Source organism: Gymnoscopelus microlampas (assembly GCF_963454915.1).
Source record: "Gymnoscopelus microlampas genome assembly, chromosome: 10".
NCBI lineage: Eukaryota > Metazoa > Chordata > Actinopteri > Myctophiformes > Myctophidae > Gymnoscopelus > Gymnoscopelus microlampas.
The window spans coordinates 27,353,628-27,371,127 of NC_139947.1; the positions used below are offsets into that span (position 1 = coordinate 27,353,628).

At 42.3% G+C, this 17,500-nt stretch overlaps 1 protein-coding gene across 1 annotated transcript in view; it reads right to left on the bottom strand.

Annotated features, from left to right (window-relative positions):
- The window catches only part of LOC311054168 (ERC protein 2-like), a gene marked incomplete at both ends in the record, with an annotated part of 344,368 nt that overhangs the window by 108,179 nt on the left and 218,689 nt on the right, over window positions 1-17,500 (bottom strand). The window contains one exon of the mRNA XM_084070046.1: window positions 5,844-6,008. Within this exon, the coding sequence (XP_083926172.1) occupies window positions 5,844-6,008 (165 nt within the window). The remainder of the gene's footprint in view (window positions 1-5,843; window positions 6,009-17,500) is intronic.

Consider the following 17,500-nt stretch of genomic DNA (forward strand, 5'->3'; position numbering starts at 1 on the left):
TACGTTTACTCAACTACATTTTGAATTCTGGACTTTTACTTGTAATGGAGTATTTCTACATTGCAGTATTGATACTTTTACTTAAGTAAAACATTTGAGTACTTTTTCCACCACTGGTAGGACTGTTCTCATCTCTTTCTCTCTCTCTCTCTCGCTCTCGCGCACACGCACACGCACACACACACACACACACACTTGGACGTGCCTTCCAAGGCTCCACCTGTCCTCAATAAGTGTACAGTAACTGCTCACTATAGGCTCCACGGCTGCTTCGACTTTAACACACACCTCACCGCTGACGTCTACATCACACACGTCCATCTGTACACACGCACGCACGCTCATAAACACACGCACACACACACACACACACACACACACACACACACACACACACACAAACACACACACACAGAAATATGCATGAGCATGCATAAGGAGTAGAGTATATGCATACAGACGTGGTGTTGTAGCAACGGAGCTGCTGTATGTAATGTGTTTGACTTGTATGTACATTATTGAGTTAGCTCCACTGGAGCCTTATTTTCCTCAGTGACCAACCAGAGAGACCGTTGTACACACAGGAACACTGGTACCTCTGAGAGTGTTACAAACTGTAACCAAATGGGCCCTGTAAAAAAGTCTTAATGATTTCACTGTCTGTGCACGTGACACTCTATGCACTATACTGTGTCTGCCATTGGAGACGAACAATACAATATTAAAATTGCCTAGAACCGTGGCCCATGCCCCCCCCCAGTCACCATGACTCAGACATAACCATATACACTTATAGAGTTCACTATGACTCAGACATAACCATATACACTTATAGAGTTCACTATGACTCAGACATAACCATATACACTTATAGAGTTCACTATGACTCAGACATAACCATATACACTTATAGAGTTCGCTATGACTCAGACATAACCATATATAGAGTTCACTATGACTCAGACATAACCATATATAGAGTTCACTATGACTCAGACATAACCATATATAGAGTTCACTATGACTCAGACATAACCATATTTTTTTTATTTAACCTTTATTTCACCAGAGAAATCACATTGAGACTAGTGTCTCTTTTACAAGTGTGCCCTGGCCAAGAGAAGAGGCAAATAAAATGTTACACAGCTCTGCCAGTAACGACAATACAGGACATAACAAAACAAAGACAAACATGACATCCGTAATACCAAAGACCTACTACCAATAGCACCAATACAGACTATTTAAAATACTAATAACAACAATACATCATAAAACTAATAAACTAATATAAGACTAAGATCACAGCAATTGCTACTTGTCAAAGCAGGAGCAATGGTTGGAGAATGTGCCCATGGCAATCCTCTTAAAAGACACTAGAGGGATCAATGAAGCCAATTTTAATCTGGTCTGTAGATCGTTCCATGACCAAGGCCCAAAAAACGCAAGGGTTTTTTTCCCTGCCTCAGATTTAGTAGTGGGTACGACATAGCGCATCCAGGCATTCGATCTGAGGTTAAGCGAATTTTGGACAAGATTAAATTTTGAACAAATGTACGAGGGGGAATTTCCAAGAATGGCTTTATATATAAAAGTGTACCAATGTAGCAACCTGCGAGATGCTAAGGAGGACCACCCTACTAGGGAATACAGAATACAATGATGTGTCCTATAGGTGGAGCTGGTAATGAACCTCAACGCAGCATGATAAAGGGGATCAAGTCTACCCAATATTGAGGGACAGGCGAATCGATACACAATGTCGCCATAGTCGAGTTGCGACATAAATAGGCCAGTGACCAGCCTTTTCCTTGAAGCAAAAGAAAAACAGGACTTCATTCTATAAAAGAAGCTTACTGTGAATTTTAACTTCTTAATCAACGCTTCAATGTGATGATTGAAGTTTAACTTGTTATCCAACCAAATTCCCAGATATTTGTAAAGCACCACCCATTCGATGGTTACTCCTTCCAAGGTGGTGATATTTGGGGGGATAATGTCAGCTCTATTTGGAGTAAATAGCATGGCCTTGGTTTTTTGGCCGTTTAATAGCAATTTGCTATTTACCAATTCATGCTGCAATGAGACAAAATCTGAGGCCAAGTTTGAAACTGCTACATCAAAAGAAGGAGCACAAGAGTACAGAATTGTGTCATCGGCATACATATGATACTTACAATGCTTAGATTGACTACAAATATGATTGACATACAAGAGAAAAAGCAATGGACCAAGAATGGAACCTTGGGGGACTCCTTTCTCAAGGGTGATGGAATCAGAAATGGTATCACCAAATTTGACACACTGTGTGCGGCCAACTAAATAGTTTTTGAACCAACCAAGCACATTTTGGCAAAAAACAGCTTTAGAAAGGACCTTGAGCAGTACGTGAGGATCCACGGTATCGAAGGCCTTACTCAAATCAATGAATAAGGCCGCACAAAAAGATTTCTTACCCAGGGCTGCCCTGATGTCGTCGATAACATTAAGGCATGCCGTTACAGTGCTATGTTTTGCTCTAAAACCTGACTGCATGGGGTTCAAAATAGAGTATGAATCAAGAAAAACCTTTACCTGATTTGATACTTGGCCCTCTAAGATCTTTGCCAAGGTGGAAAGGTTAGAAATGGGCCTGTAATTGTTTACATCACAAGGATCGCCAGCCTTGAGAAGAGGGGAAACATTTGCTTGTTTCCACTCTTCAGGTAGACTTTGAGTGGCTAAGGAGATATTGAACATATCAGTGACAGGTTGAGCAATGATAGCCGATGATAATTTTAGGAAAAAAGGGTCAAGGCCATCTGGGCCTGCAGATTTTTTAGGGTCTAAGGTAGACAGGGCGTGTAGAACATCCGATACCAGGATGGGAGAAAAGTCAAAAACAGAAACAGAAACAACAGATGAGTCAACGTTATCATCATGGGCGTCTTGATGAGGAGCATTGGCAATTTGCTCATCAAAAATGTGTCCCGCCCTTTTAAAATGCGAATTGAAAGCATTTGACATGATTTTTTTATCAGAAATAAAGGACTCGCCCACCCGAATCTTAGGCGGGGGGCCTGCTGCTCCTTTCTGTTGCAGGGATTTGACTACTCTCCAGAAGGTACAATGATTGCTAGAGGTATCAGTAGTGAGAGATAAATAATGTTCCGATCTTAACTTCCTGGTGAGGACCGTACATTTATTTCTCAAGACACGAAACAGAAGCCAATCATGACTTGAATTAGACTTTCTTGCAAGTGACCATTGTCTATTTCTTTCATGAATCAGATCAGCCAGGTCCCTAGAGAACCAGGGATTTGCACGGTTCTTAATTCTGATTTTTTTGAGAGGTGCATGTTTATTCATCAGGTAGAGAAACTGTTCGTGAAAGAACCGAAAGGCCTCATCCATTGATGGAATTAAGGACATGCGAAACCAATCAACTGCAGCCAAATCATGAAGAAAGGCTTGTTCAGAGAAGTGTTTAAAGCAGCGCCTGATGACAGTCAGGCCTTTGGTTTTGGGCAGCTTAGTGTTTCTGACACATGCAATAGCACAGTGGTCACTCAAGTCATTTGCAAACACACCAATTGAGGCATATTTGTGCGGTGCATTTGTTAGAATAATATCAATCAAAGTGTCACCATCCGGTCTGGCAGGGTTTAATCTAGTGGGGCTATGGATGATCTGTGTTAAATTTAGGGAATCACATTGCTGTTTAAAACTAGCAGATTTATCAGTCAACCAATCCCAATTCAGATCAGCGAGAAGGGCAATCTCGGAACTAGTACACTTAGAAATTAAGTCTACTAGGTTTCCCATAGCTTCACTAGATGCAGAAGGAGGCCTATAACAGCAGATAATAGTCAAAGGAGAGTTAGCCACAACTATCTGGACGGCTAAAAATTCAAACTGCCTAGGTATAGTTACAGAATGAAGAACAGACCCTTGAAATCTATCAGAGATGTACAGAGCAACTCCCCCACATCTGCCTTTACGATCGGTTCTATAGATGTTATAGCCAGGCACACGAACCACATTATCAGTAGTGCCAGGTTTTAACCAGGTTTCTGAAACCGCGACCACATCAGGCTTGGCTAATTCAAACCAACAACGAATATATAGAGTTCACTATGACTCAGACATAACCATATATAGAGTTCACTATGACTCAGACATAACCATATATAGAGTTCACTATGACTCAGACATAACCATATATAGAGTTCACTATGACTCAGACATAACCATATATAGAGTTCACTATGACTCAGACATAACCATATATAGAGTTCACTATGACTCAGACATAACCATATATAGAGTTCCCACTGCAGCTACAGTACACCCAAATATGGGGAGTCATGCTGACCGTGACAGCATGACATCAGACCCAAACAATAACCGTGTCGTCATGACATCAGACTTTATACACATGTACAGATGTGCCACTTCAAAACTTCACACGTTACTGTTCTTTCCCTGATAGTGCCCTGAAAAGGCATGTTTTCCTCCCTGTTCTGCCCTTAAAAAGGCACTGTTTTGCCCCTGAAAATAAGTTGTCACTACACACCCCCGTTTTTCCCTTCAACAGACATCCATATACATGAGAACAAAAGAATGTGTGTTGAACAAGGTGTCAGACTCATTATGAGGCGAAAGGTGATTTGAAGAGGTCCTTGACCAGTTGCTCAAATTAATTAGCATCATAAAAGCAGTGATCATCAAAATAATTCAGCATTTTAAATGCCCTTCTTTGTCCCTCTTATTGCCCTGGGAATACCCTGAAAATGTACTGTCTTGGCGATGGCAGGACATGTGAAGTTTTGAAATGGCACATCTGTATACTCACCATGCACTGATGGCATATACACAACATAAGCCAAATGCAATATATGGAGATCAATGCACTCATACACAAACCAAACGCAACATATGCAGTAAGCTTCGATTTTCAACATGCACTGATTATTAGATGTGTCGTTTTTTAATTCATCCAAAGAAAATGCTGATGATGATGAACAACACCGATTTGCGCTCGTGTCCCCTGGGCGCTTCTCTAATACGCCCATACATGGGCATATCGGTCGGATCGGTGGTGCGATGTAGATGTGAGGGCCGCGTAGCAGGCCGAACTCTAGATGTGAGGGCCGCGTAGCAGGGACGTTACGGGCTCTCAGAAGGTGGGGGGGATGGACTTTCGGTGGACTATTACTATACCCCTTATTTTACACTTTGGGCTATTCAAAAATAGCAGATATACAAGCTCATAGCGCGGCACCGAGTGCCGCGCTATGAACTTGTAGATCTGCTTTTTTTGAAAAATCGTGAAAAACATTTGTAACTGTCAAATGTAAACAAATCTTGTATTTTCAAAATTGAGCGTTTTTTGGACGGATTTTGTTAGTTTTTTTTTTCGTGTTTTGGTTACTTTATTTCGGTTTTAGGGTTAGGGTTAGGTTATTTAATTATTATTTTTGCCTGATTTTACCAATTTATAATCAAAAAATATATATTTTCTTTTTCAAAAAGTGGGGGGTATGAAATCTCGGATCTGTGAGAGTGAGGGTGTCGCGTCGTACACACAGTGAATGGCCGTGACGCACCTGGCCGCGTAGCAGGCCGAACTCTAGATGTGAGGGCCACGTAGCAGGCCGAACTCTCGGTGTGAGGGCCACGTAGCAGGCCGAACTCTAGATGTGAGGGCCGCGGACAGTCGCCCGAACCTCTAGCACGAGAAAAAAAAGCCTTGGCAAGGCAGAGCGACAGACAGAAGATCAACACTGACTGATTGGACTGGAAGACAGACAGACAGACAGACAGACAGACAGACAGACAGACAGACAGACAGACAGCGGTACTGACTTCATCTCCAGGATCTCCTCCAGCTGTTTGCGTCGGTCCTGCCGCAGCATGCTGAGGTGTCCGTCCCGCTCGTGCAGGCTCTGCTGGGTGGAGGACAGACGCTGCTTGGTGGCGTCCAGCTCCATGCGCGTCTTCTCCAGCGCCCCCATCAGCTCCTCCAGCTACACACACGCACGCACGCACACACACACACACACACACACACACACACACACACACACACACACACACACACACACACACACACACACACACACACACACACACACACACACACACACACACACACAGCCTTAATATCACTTAAACCCTATATGGTTGTCCGAAGTCCCTCAGGGCTTCATACTAGTGGATTTTCAGTTTTCAATCACTGCATTAAGCTCGATCGTCAATTTTCAGCAAAGATTTTCCCCAAGTGGTTAATAACACACACACACACGGTAAATTATACTGCTGGTCAGGAGTACTGTATGCCTTAGTGGAAAAAAGTACTCAATTTAGACTTTTTACTTAAGTAAACGTTTCAATAATGCAACAGAAACACTCTCTGTTACAAGTGAAAGTACAAAATTATTGGGCATCAAAATATACTTAAAATACCAAAAGTACTCATGATGCAGAATGTCCCGTTTCACAAGGTATCATAGGTATAAAATGTATTTAAGTCTTTTGAAAAGACATAATCTACAAGCTCACAACGCGTCGCAACGTCCTGTTATTTATTTCATATACAAGTATTACATTATTTTGGGTATGGGGGCCCTGAACATCTTGACACATGCCCAGGTGGGCCTTGAGTTACAAAAGGTTGAGGACCCCTGCTCTAAGCTACTATTAGCTTATAACAGTATGGATGGATGGATGGATAATTGTCATTGAACACAAATGTAAAACAAAATTATCTTAATGGCATCACTATTTAAAGTGATGATGCATGTAAACTATGTGGAAGAAGAAGAAGGAGGATCATATTGCATTCTAAGCATGGAAGCATGCTTCATAGCCACAAAACCACACACACACACACACACACACACACACACACACACACACACACACACACACACACACACACACACACACACACGCACGCAAAGTCATCACACACGTGCTTCTTATGCACTGCTGAATTTGTGTAACAAAGTGCTACAGAGAGGACAAGTGTGTGTGTGTGTGTGTGTGTGTGTGTGTGTGTGTGTGTGTGTGTGTGTGTGTGTGTGTGTGTGTGTGTGTGTGTGTGTGTGTGTGTGTGTGTGTGTGTGTGTGTGTGTTCGCGCAGCACGTGTGAGTCTCCTGTGGTGCTGGCATGCTCCACAAACTTGTCCCATAATAATGGCCGCTTGACAGGCGGCCATTATTAACCCTGAGAGGGAGGGGGGTGAAATTACAGCAAGGGTCAGAGGTCAGCAGAGTAACATGGCTGCTGACCTTGGCACTGGAAACGAGGGTCGCATGCTGCCCTCAACCCTCTTTTTATCCAACTGCTGACCCCCCAGGGGTCCATTGGGGGAGGGGGGGGTGTTCCAGGGGGAAAAACACTTTTAAAGGACGACTTCACCGATTTTCAACCTATCTTCATATAATTGGTCCTCACTAATACTCATGATAAAATGGTACAATTTTTTTCTACTTGGTCTGTGTCTCATAGGAGGGCTGTGGACAGTCCAGAAACCCGTCTACCAGTGACATCATCGTTAGGCATGATTTTTTTTCCCAACAAGATTTCACATTTTTTATTTAGATTTTTATAAACACGAGAACAATGGCTTCTTTTATTGCATTGCAACTTTCCAGGAATAGAAAGCTTGCAGTTTCTATTAGCTTGGATTCCCCATTGATGATGTCACTGGTAGACGGGACTCTGTCTCAGAGTATACCATTTTATCATGAGTATTAGTGAGGACCAATTATATTAAGATAGGTTGAAAATCGGTGAAGTCCTTTAAGCACTGTGTTATTTTTCGGCTTTTCGAAAAGTAACCAATCTACAAGGTCACAATGCGTCGCTTGGCGACGCATTGTGACCTTGTAGATTGGCTACTTTTCAAAAAGCCGGGGGGAAAAAAATATCTCTCTTATGAAGGGGGGCACACAAACCTTTTCAGATGGGGGGGGGTCCAAAGTCCAAATACGTAACAATTTGGGGGTCCTTCAGATGAAAACGTTTTGAGGACCGCACTGCTCTTATCCTGCTCTTCATTCATTCGCTCCCCCCCCCCCCCCCCCCACACACACACACACACACACACACACTCTCTCTGCTCATGCCCTGCGGCCGTGCACCTTCTGTGGTCTCAATCTGAGGAGGGTTGTTGGACTGACAGACAGGATGTGACCTCGGGGCTTCATTATCCCAACACAGGAAAGGGTGTAATTGTCTGTCAATAAGGATGCAAAGCTAGCTGCTCTGCTAGCAGAAAGCCTCGTTTGAACCATCATTCCACCGTCATTTATCTGAAACGACGTTTCTGGGAGATTCCTTTTAACCCATTAAAGACCTGAGGTTCCGATTCTACAAAATGTCTTCTAAATCTGTAAACTGTTTTTTGGAAAAAAACATATGTTCCTATGTCAGTGGTTCTCAAATATTTTCATGTCAAGGACCCCCCAAAATTATATGTATTTGGCCACGGACCCCCCATCTCAAAATAGTTTGTTCCAGGGACCCCCCCAGAAGCAAAGATTTGAGTTACAAATGTTCGCTTTAAAAAATATATATTCAAAATATTTGCACACATTTTCACAATTTAAAAAAAAATAGCAGATCTACAAGCTCGTAGCGCGGCACTCGGTGCCGCGCTATGAGCTTGTATATCTGCTATTTTTTGAATAGCCAAAGTGTAAAATAATGCGCTCAAATCAAAACATTACACAGATGGTTCTCACGGTCTTAATGGGTTATCTTCTTCGCTGGTTTGAGACATGATGAGCCGATCAAAATGACAAAGACTATACGGTATACGCAAATAGACAGGATGGATGAAAGATTTGTGAACGAATGAATGAAGGGCGGGGCTCTCTCTTTGCTTGGTGCGAGAAAAGAGAGAGTTTGTGAGTGTGTGTGTGTGTGCATGTGTGTGTGTGTGTGTGTGGGGGGGGGGGCTGGGGGGAGAGTATAGGCATAGGCGCTCCATGGGGTAGGATGTGAAAAAAAAGGGGGAACTGGCCCCTTTTATGAAGGGCCCAAATCGTTCACACATTTTCAACACACCCGCCTCTCTCCCTCTCCCTCTCTCTCTCTCTCTCTCTCTCTCTCTCTCCGTTATAGCTCTCTAGGTGTGTTTCACAGATGTCAGATAGTGTGCTTTCTCACTGATCATGAATATCAGATATACGAGGGAGAGAGAGAGACACAGAGAGAGAGAGAGAGAGAGGGGGAAAGAATCACAACGAGAAATGAAACGGGGGGGTGTGAAATAAAATACATAGCATGTTGTTTAGACAGATACAGCTACTGTATAGGTTCATTTTGTTTACCTGCTACGTTTACCTGCAACATTGTTCTCTCTGCATTTTACCTGTGTGACTATTGACCTTGTTGTTGTTTGACTAAAGTTCATGCTTTACTCTGATCTCACACTCGTCTTTGTACTGTAAGTTGCTCTGGATAAAGAGCGCCTGCGAAGTGCCTATACTCTGTAAAATTGTATTTGTAAAAAAAAAAGGTAACAACAACTCTATATGTATTAATACACACACACACACGTTTGTATTACTATACTTGTGAGGACATCAACATTTTAGGAAGCCGATTTTATGATTGATTTATGATTTTTTTGGGGACATTTTTAACCGCAAGTCTAAAGCCGGAAAATAGCAGATCCACAAGCTCACAACGTGTCGCGCTGCGACACGTTGTGAGCTTGTAGATCGGCTATTTTCCGGTATTTTGACATCGCCGCACAACTAAGTATAAAATAGGGGACAATCTACAACCCCAAGTCCCCAACCCCCTAAATCCAACCTCCAAAGGTCTAATCCTGAACCTAACCCCAGAAAATGGTCCTCACAACATCTATTTCTCACATTCTACTATACTTGTGGGGACGTTTGGTCCTCATGAGTATAGTAATACACACACACACACACACCTGTTGACACCCACCATATTTCTATAAACCACTGCCCCCCCCACCCCCTCCCCCTCGCTCAAACGACCACGTATACAAACACAACAGTTATACAGCCCTCCCCAAAACAACAGCCCAATAACTCCTACCACCCAGGACCCGTAGGCCTGTGGCCTTCACAATCACGTCGTTAATAATGAATACAATGCATTTTAGGGCCTAATCAGGGCCCATTTTAGGGGCCTAATCAGGGCCCATTTTAGGGGCCTAATCAGCTTAGGGGTGAGCCCTGTGCGTGCTAATTTAGCTCAACTTCAAGGCAAAGCTCCGTGGCCAGGCTAAAAGGCCTGGCTAAGACCGCGGCCCAAAGCCCCTTATAGTCGCTAAGCTGATTGGGGGCCTCCAGAGACAAGGGCCAAATCCCCCTCTTGTCCGTTCGTGTCGGTGTTGCTGGTTCAAAGGCCTAGTTCAAAGCGAGAGAGAGAGAGAGAGAGAGGAAGAGAGGAAGAGAGGGAGGGAGAGGGAGGGAGGGAGGGAGGGAGGGGAGAGAGAGAGAGACACACACCCCAAAAATAGTTTGAAAACGTCAGTGGTGTAAAGTAACTAAGTACATTTACTTCAGTACTGTACATTTTTGAGGTATTTTTTTTACTTTAGTGGAGTATTTCCAATTGTCTATACTTTTACTTCAACTCCACTACACCTCAGAGGCAAATATTGTACTTTTACTCCACTACAATTATTTGACTAAACTTTAGTTACTAGTTACTTTGCAGATATAAATGAATACATTATAAAACACACAACCCGTTTTTATACCTAGGCTATTTGAAAATAGCCGATCTACAAGCTCACAATGTTGTGAGCTTGTAGATCTGCTATTTTCAAACATTTTAGCACTTTTACTTTTGGTACTTTAAGTACATTTTGATACCAATATTTTTGTATTTTTGTATTTATTTTTTATATATAAAAAGTTTTTATTCCAGACTTTTACTTGTAACAGAGTACTTCTACATTGCAGTATTGATACTTTTACTTAAGTAAAACATTTAAGTACTTTTTCCACCACTGGAAAACGTGAAAAACTCCCATATTTACTGGGTGAAGATCAACACTGTGCAAACACAGCAGCAAAACTGTGTGAGCTGTTGTGACAGCAGAAGGATGTCCAATGGAATACAATCACCATATGAGACCGTTTGTTTTATTAGCTTATTATTTTAGTTTTGTGTCTGCTGCGCTTCACTGTGAAGTTGAAATATCACCCTGCTCTTCTGTTTTCTACAGGAATATTATCATTAACTGTGCACACATTTGTTTTGGTTTGTTTTATTGTTTGTTTTTATATTAACAAAAATCCACTTTGAATTGAATTGAGAGAGAGAGAGAGAGAGAGAGAGAGAGAGAGAGAGAGAGAGAGAGAGAGAGAGAGAGAGAGAGAGAGAGAGAGAGAGAGAGAGAGAGAGAGAGAGAGAGAGAGAGAGAGAGAGAGAGAGAGAGAGAGAGAGAGAGAGAGAGAGAGAGAGAGGGGATTGGGGTGTGAGAGTGTCTGAGCGCTGAGCAGACAGAGTAAGGTGTGAAGGAGCAGTGACCCGGGGCATTAGCCGTGCTCTACTTAAAGCGGGTCAGGCCGATGGGAGAAGCTATCGGGGCATTACACATCATGAGACTGATTACTGTGGGTCACACAGGCTTAGAGAGCGGGGGGGGGGGGGGGGGGGGGGGGGGGGGCAGCCAACCGGAGAGAACAGCAGGAAATGATGTGAGAATAATATGATGCTGGCATGGGGAAATAACTCTGAGACTGTGCCAGGGTCAGGTGATGCTTTATTAAGCCATTAAGACCGGGAACACTGGTCTTATAACATCATTTTAAGATTTCTTTGGCTGTTCAAAAATAGCAGATATACAAGCGCTTGTAGATCTGCTATTTTTTCTAAATCGTGAAAATGTGTGCAAATCTTTTTTAAGTGAACATTTGTAACTCAAATCTTTGCTTCTGGGGGTCCCTGGAACAACATATTTTGAGATGGGGGGGGGGGGGGGGGTCCGCATCCAAATACATATAACTTTGGGGGTCCTTGACATGGAAAAGTTTGAGAAACACTTATTATGGCAACAGTTTGTTTTAGTTTTTTTTTTAATTTATGTTGCTATATCAGTGGTTCTCAAACCTTTTCCATGTCAAGTACCCCCAAAATGATATTTGTCCACCCCATCTCAAAATATGTTGTTCCGGGGACCCCAAGAAGCAAAGACTTGAGTTAAACATGTATATATATTCAAAGATTTGCACACATTTTCAAGATTTTTATTTTTTTCAAAAACAGCAGATCTACAAGCTCGTAGCGCGGCAGTCAGTGGCGCGCTATGAGCTTGTAGATCTGCTATTTTTGAATAGCCAAAATAAATCTATAAAGAGATGCGTTTCCGGCCTGAATGCGTTAAAGACCTGGCTGGTTCTCCTGATTCCCTCTCAATGCAGTTCATTTCAGTTCAATTCACAAGGGGATTATTATAATTATTATATAAATGTGTAAACGGAGCTGTGGAAAAAATAATAAGAAAAAAACATGCTGTAAGTGATTTTCTTTGTTTTGTTTTGTTTAGTCAAAACAAATAACTTAAATAGTCTACCTCTAGATTCTGATAGTGATCATTGCTATAGAGCCGTGGCCCCTAGGGGGTCCTCAGAGTTACTGTAGGGGGTCCGCCAAATCTTTGTGTGATAGGAACTTCTTTTTTACATGAACAACTTGAACCCTTAGAATCCCTATTCTGAGGGGAACGTTCGCCGAAAATAGCAGATGTACAAGCTCACAAGCGTTGTGAGCTTGTAGATCGGCTATTTTCGGTCAAGAGGTTTGGTGTAGAGGGGGGAAAAGAGCAGACCAAGTATAGAGCCAAAGTTCAAGTTTACTAAGTATTGACGGTTTAAGTAGTTAATGTCTGAAAATACAGTATATGAAGCTATCTATGAAATCTATGAAGATTTTTTATCTGCAACACAATTTTATACAATATGCAGTGGGGGTCCCTGCTTCATCTATCTCTCAGCAAGGGGTCCTTGGCCTGAAAACGACGTAGACCCCTGCTATAGGGTGTTGGGGTCTCCATGTCTCTACAGCTCTTTAGTAAACAGAACATACACGTTCAGGTCGTTTCATTCAATCAGGAGGGAGAACTAATACAGGACACATACAGGATAAAACAAGTGAGATTGGAAGTGATGAAACAAAACAAAAATTGGATCTGGAACACTATGGAATTGAAGCTGATGAATGTGTTCTCCGTGCATATAATGCAAATAGTCATCTTTAACCAATTAAAACTGGGAACGCATCAGTGTAACCACTTCTACTACGAGCTTGTAGATCTGCTATTTTTGAAAAAAGCGTTCAAATCTTTGAATATTTAATTTAAAAGCAAACATTTTTTTAACTCAATGCTTTGCTTCTGGGTGTCCCTGGAACAAAATATTTTGAGATGGGGGTCCTTGACATGAAAATGTTTGAGAACCACTGATATGGCAACATACGTTTTTTCAGAAAACTGTTTTTCTGATTTAGAAGACATTTTGTAGAATCGGAATCTCAGGCCTTATAATGTATTAAGGCAGAGACTCCATGTCACAACAGCTCACAAATCTCTCATCCACTTCCCACTCTGTCATTCTGAGGGGAAAAAAACAGCAGCAGCAGCAGCCATAGAGCTGTTGTTAGCTGTTAGCGGTCGTTAGCTCTCTATAGCGCTGTTGTAGCGTTGTTGACTGTGCGTGTTGGTACAACGCGCTGACAGCTTAGCTGTGAGCGTCGCCACTGTGGAGTGGCCCCGCGAGTGCCAGGCCCGACAACACAGCGTTTTTTATTTCGTTTCATATTTTCCCTGTGTCGACAAGCGTGACTGTGACTTTTGTTCGAGTGCTTTTTTAGGTCGAACCGCATATGCCTGGATAGTTACAAGTGTCCCTTTATTGGATTAGAATATATACTGTAGGGCTGAAATCTTTGCATGTGGACAAAATTACTTCTCGGGGAGTGTTTGCAGAATGTGAAGTTTGGAGCCGTTGGTGTAGCCTATTCACACGCGCATTTGTCTCACATAATACATGTATTGTTTTGGTTTGTTTTGTTGTTTTTTGGGGGCTTTTTCTGCCTTTATTGATACAGTAGACTGACAGGAAATGGGGAGAGAGAGATGGGGAGTGACACGCAACAAAGGTTAACCCACAACACGCGTGCCCTCCGGGTCATACATGTATTGTTTAACCCATTAAGACCTGGGACCATAGACTGTATAAATGAGATGGACAAACCCCCTCCGCTGCTTTCTACAGACCGAAAATGAAGCCGATTGCTGCAAGACTGTAAGTCCGCCATCTTTCAATACGCGTCAGAATGAGTTCAGACCATTATTGGTTGGGTAACTTGTCAATCAAGAGCGGGGGGCGGGGAATGAATGCTATTGGTTGTGTAGCGTGTCAATCAAATTATCCCGCCCCTCCTAGAGAATAGCCTACTTTATCGTCAATTTTATAATAAATAGAACCATAATTTAGCAAAACGCATATCCTGATGATTGAAAGGAGACTTTAAACTAGCGACTGGAAGCATATAGAATTTATGACAATTTTTATTACAGTAAGAAAATCTAGTCTAAAGTTTGTCAAAAAACCCATTCACTTGCGCTAAAATAAATTCTTTCTGAACTCACAGGTCGGCGCAGGGTAAAACAGCGCCACTCTGGCCATTTTGTCGGCCTCATCGTAAATATCTCAGCCTTGCCCCTTGCCTGGGACGTGTCTTTTTTTTTTTTTTTTGCTAAAAAGCATTATTTTACACTTTGGGCTATTCAAAAATAGCAGATCTACAAGCTCATAGCGCGGCACCGAGTGCCGCGCTATGAGCTTGTAGATCTGCTATTTTTGAAAAATTGAGAACATTTGTGAAAATCTTTGAATGTATATATATATATATATATTTTTTTAAAAGCGAACATTTGTAACTCAAATCTTTGCTTCTGGGGGTCCCTGGAACAAAATGGGATGGGGGTCCGTGGCCAAATACATATATATTTTGGGGTCCTTGACATGAAAAAGTTTGAAAACCACTGACATAGCAACATAAGTTTTTTCAAAAAACTGTTAGGATTTTGAAGACATTTTGTAACCTAACCTAACCCTAACCCTCATGGGTTAACTATACTACTATTGAGGGCCTATATAGGCTTTCTTCTTTATAGTTTTGCTGAATGTAAACATGTCACCTACACAGGATATATACATATATATATATATCATATCTGTCTGTCTGTCTGTCTGTCCCCCCGCGCAACATAGCAGGTGTCCGTGAACGCAGCAGTATAGGCCGTTTTATGATATACAGTATAATCCATTTTTTGTTTTATATGGTCTGTCGGGTAGAAACCTCATATGTCCAAAACTGTTACTTTTCATCATTCAAATAAAGAAATAGCAAATGCAGCAGATTGTGGATCTGCTGCTTTGGGGCATTACAAAAACACATCTAGCTCGGATTTCTTATTTTTTGGGGGGGAGAAAACAAGCCTTATTCAACTGACCGATAACAACCGAACGGACGATGACGGTCAAAATGTTTTTGTTCCGGTGGATAGCAGAGATCCATGTCCACATCGTGGGCTTTCCGTAGAGTCTCCATGGATCGTCAAAATAAGGTAAAAAAAAATACACTGGCAAGGATGATGAATTAATTAATTAATTCCTGGCAGTCAATGTATTTTAATTTCCCCCCAAAAAAACAACCCCCCCACCCCGACAGCATCAACTACGATATATCCTATATCAGGGGTTTTCAACGTTTTCAGGCCAAGGACCCCCTCGCTGAGAGAGAGATGAAGCAGGGACCCCCTACTCCATATTGTATAAAATTGTGTTTCAGATTCAATTTTTTTTTACGTAGTCTGCTCTTTTTTCCCTCTACACCTATAGCCTCTTTGCCAAAAATAGCCAATCTACAAGCTCTCAACGCCTCGCAGCGCGAGGCGTTGAGAGCTTGTAGATCTGCTATTTTCGGCTAATGTTCCCCTCAGAAAAGGAATTCTAGGGTTCAAGTGGTTAATGTAAAAAAACTAAATGATATCACACAAAGATCTAGCGGACCCCCTATAGTAGCTCTAAGGACCCCCTAGGGGTCCCGGACCCCCTGTTGAAGACCCCTGTCCTATATGGTCGTAACCTCACGGAGCGCCACACCGCGCGTGGGACTGTATTGTTTGATAAACACGCTCGTTGACGCTGCATAATAAAAGTACACACAGCACCGCCATATAAACGAGGGGGCCTTGTACTGTAGCTTTATACGAGCCGTGTGCCAGTATAATCAGAAAGAAGCAGATTAGGAAAACAAGCTAGCGGTTAGCGTTGGCTCCCATCGAACCCATGTTCACACACACACACACACACACACACACACACACACACACACGCCCGCCCGTCTCAAACTGTGTATATTTAGCCAGGTTTCATCCACTGTGGTCTGATAGACCCTCTCTCTTTCATCCCCTCTCCTCTGACTCTTGTTTCCGCTGCTGCGCTAGCTGCTGTGGTCCGCTGCGGTGGCCAGGGCATGGGGCCCACCGCCCACCGCGGCCCGCACCCCATGCCAGAGTTTTTTGGGGGTTCGGTGCCGATCACGATTTGGGAGAGAGTCCTAGACCCCCCCCCCCTCCCTAACCCCCGATTACCCATGTTTTTTTTGACCGATAATTTGGTATTAACCCATTAAAGCCGGGAACGAACGCATCTGTGTCATTTATTTAGATTTCTTTGGGCTATTCAAAAACAGCAGATCTACAAGCTCATAGCGCGGCACCGAGTGCCGCGCTATGAGCTTGTAGATCTGCTATTTTTTGAAACATCTTGAAAATGTGTGCTAAGTCTATGAATATGTTTATGGATATTTTTAAAGGGAACATTTTTGACTCAAATCATTGCTTCTGGGGGGTCCCTGGAACAAAAATATTTTTAGATGGGGGTCCGCGGCCAAATACATATACAACTTTTGGGGTCCTTGACATGAAAACGTTTGAGAACCACTGATATAGCCACATAGGTTTTTTTCTCTTCAGAAAACTGATATGGAAGACGTTGTAGATGCGTTCCCGGGTTGAAGGGGTTAAACAAATACATTAAGAACTTCTTTTTTTTTTTTTTAAAGAAAGAAAGAAAGAACAAAATCTTCAAATCAATTAGAAAAACTATTTGAGAACATTTAACTTATAAGAACACAAAATAAATAGAAAATGTTTTGAACATTTGTACTTAACCACTTGAGCCCTATTCAAACAAAATAATAGCCGATCTACAAGCACAAAACAAATCTACATGATGTGAGCTTGTAGCTCTGCTACTTTGGAAGAAAAAAAATCTAAAGGTTGAAAATCGGGACACGTAATTGCCGATACCGATACCAAAAAGTAAAAAAATGTCTGATATTTTGGCCAAACAGATATACATATAGCCTATATCATTGGTTCTCAAAGTGGGGTCCGAGGACCCCCAGGGGTACTTGAGGGGGTTCCAGGGGGTCCCCAGCTAAATG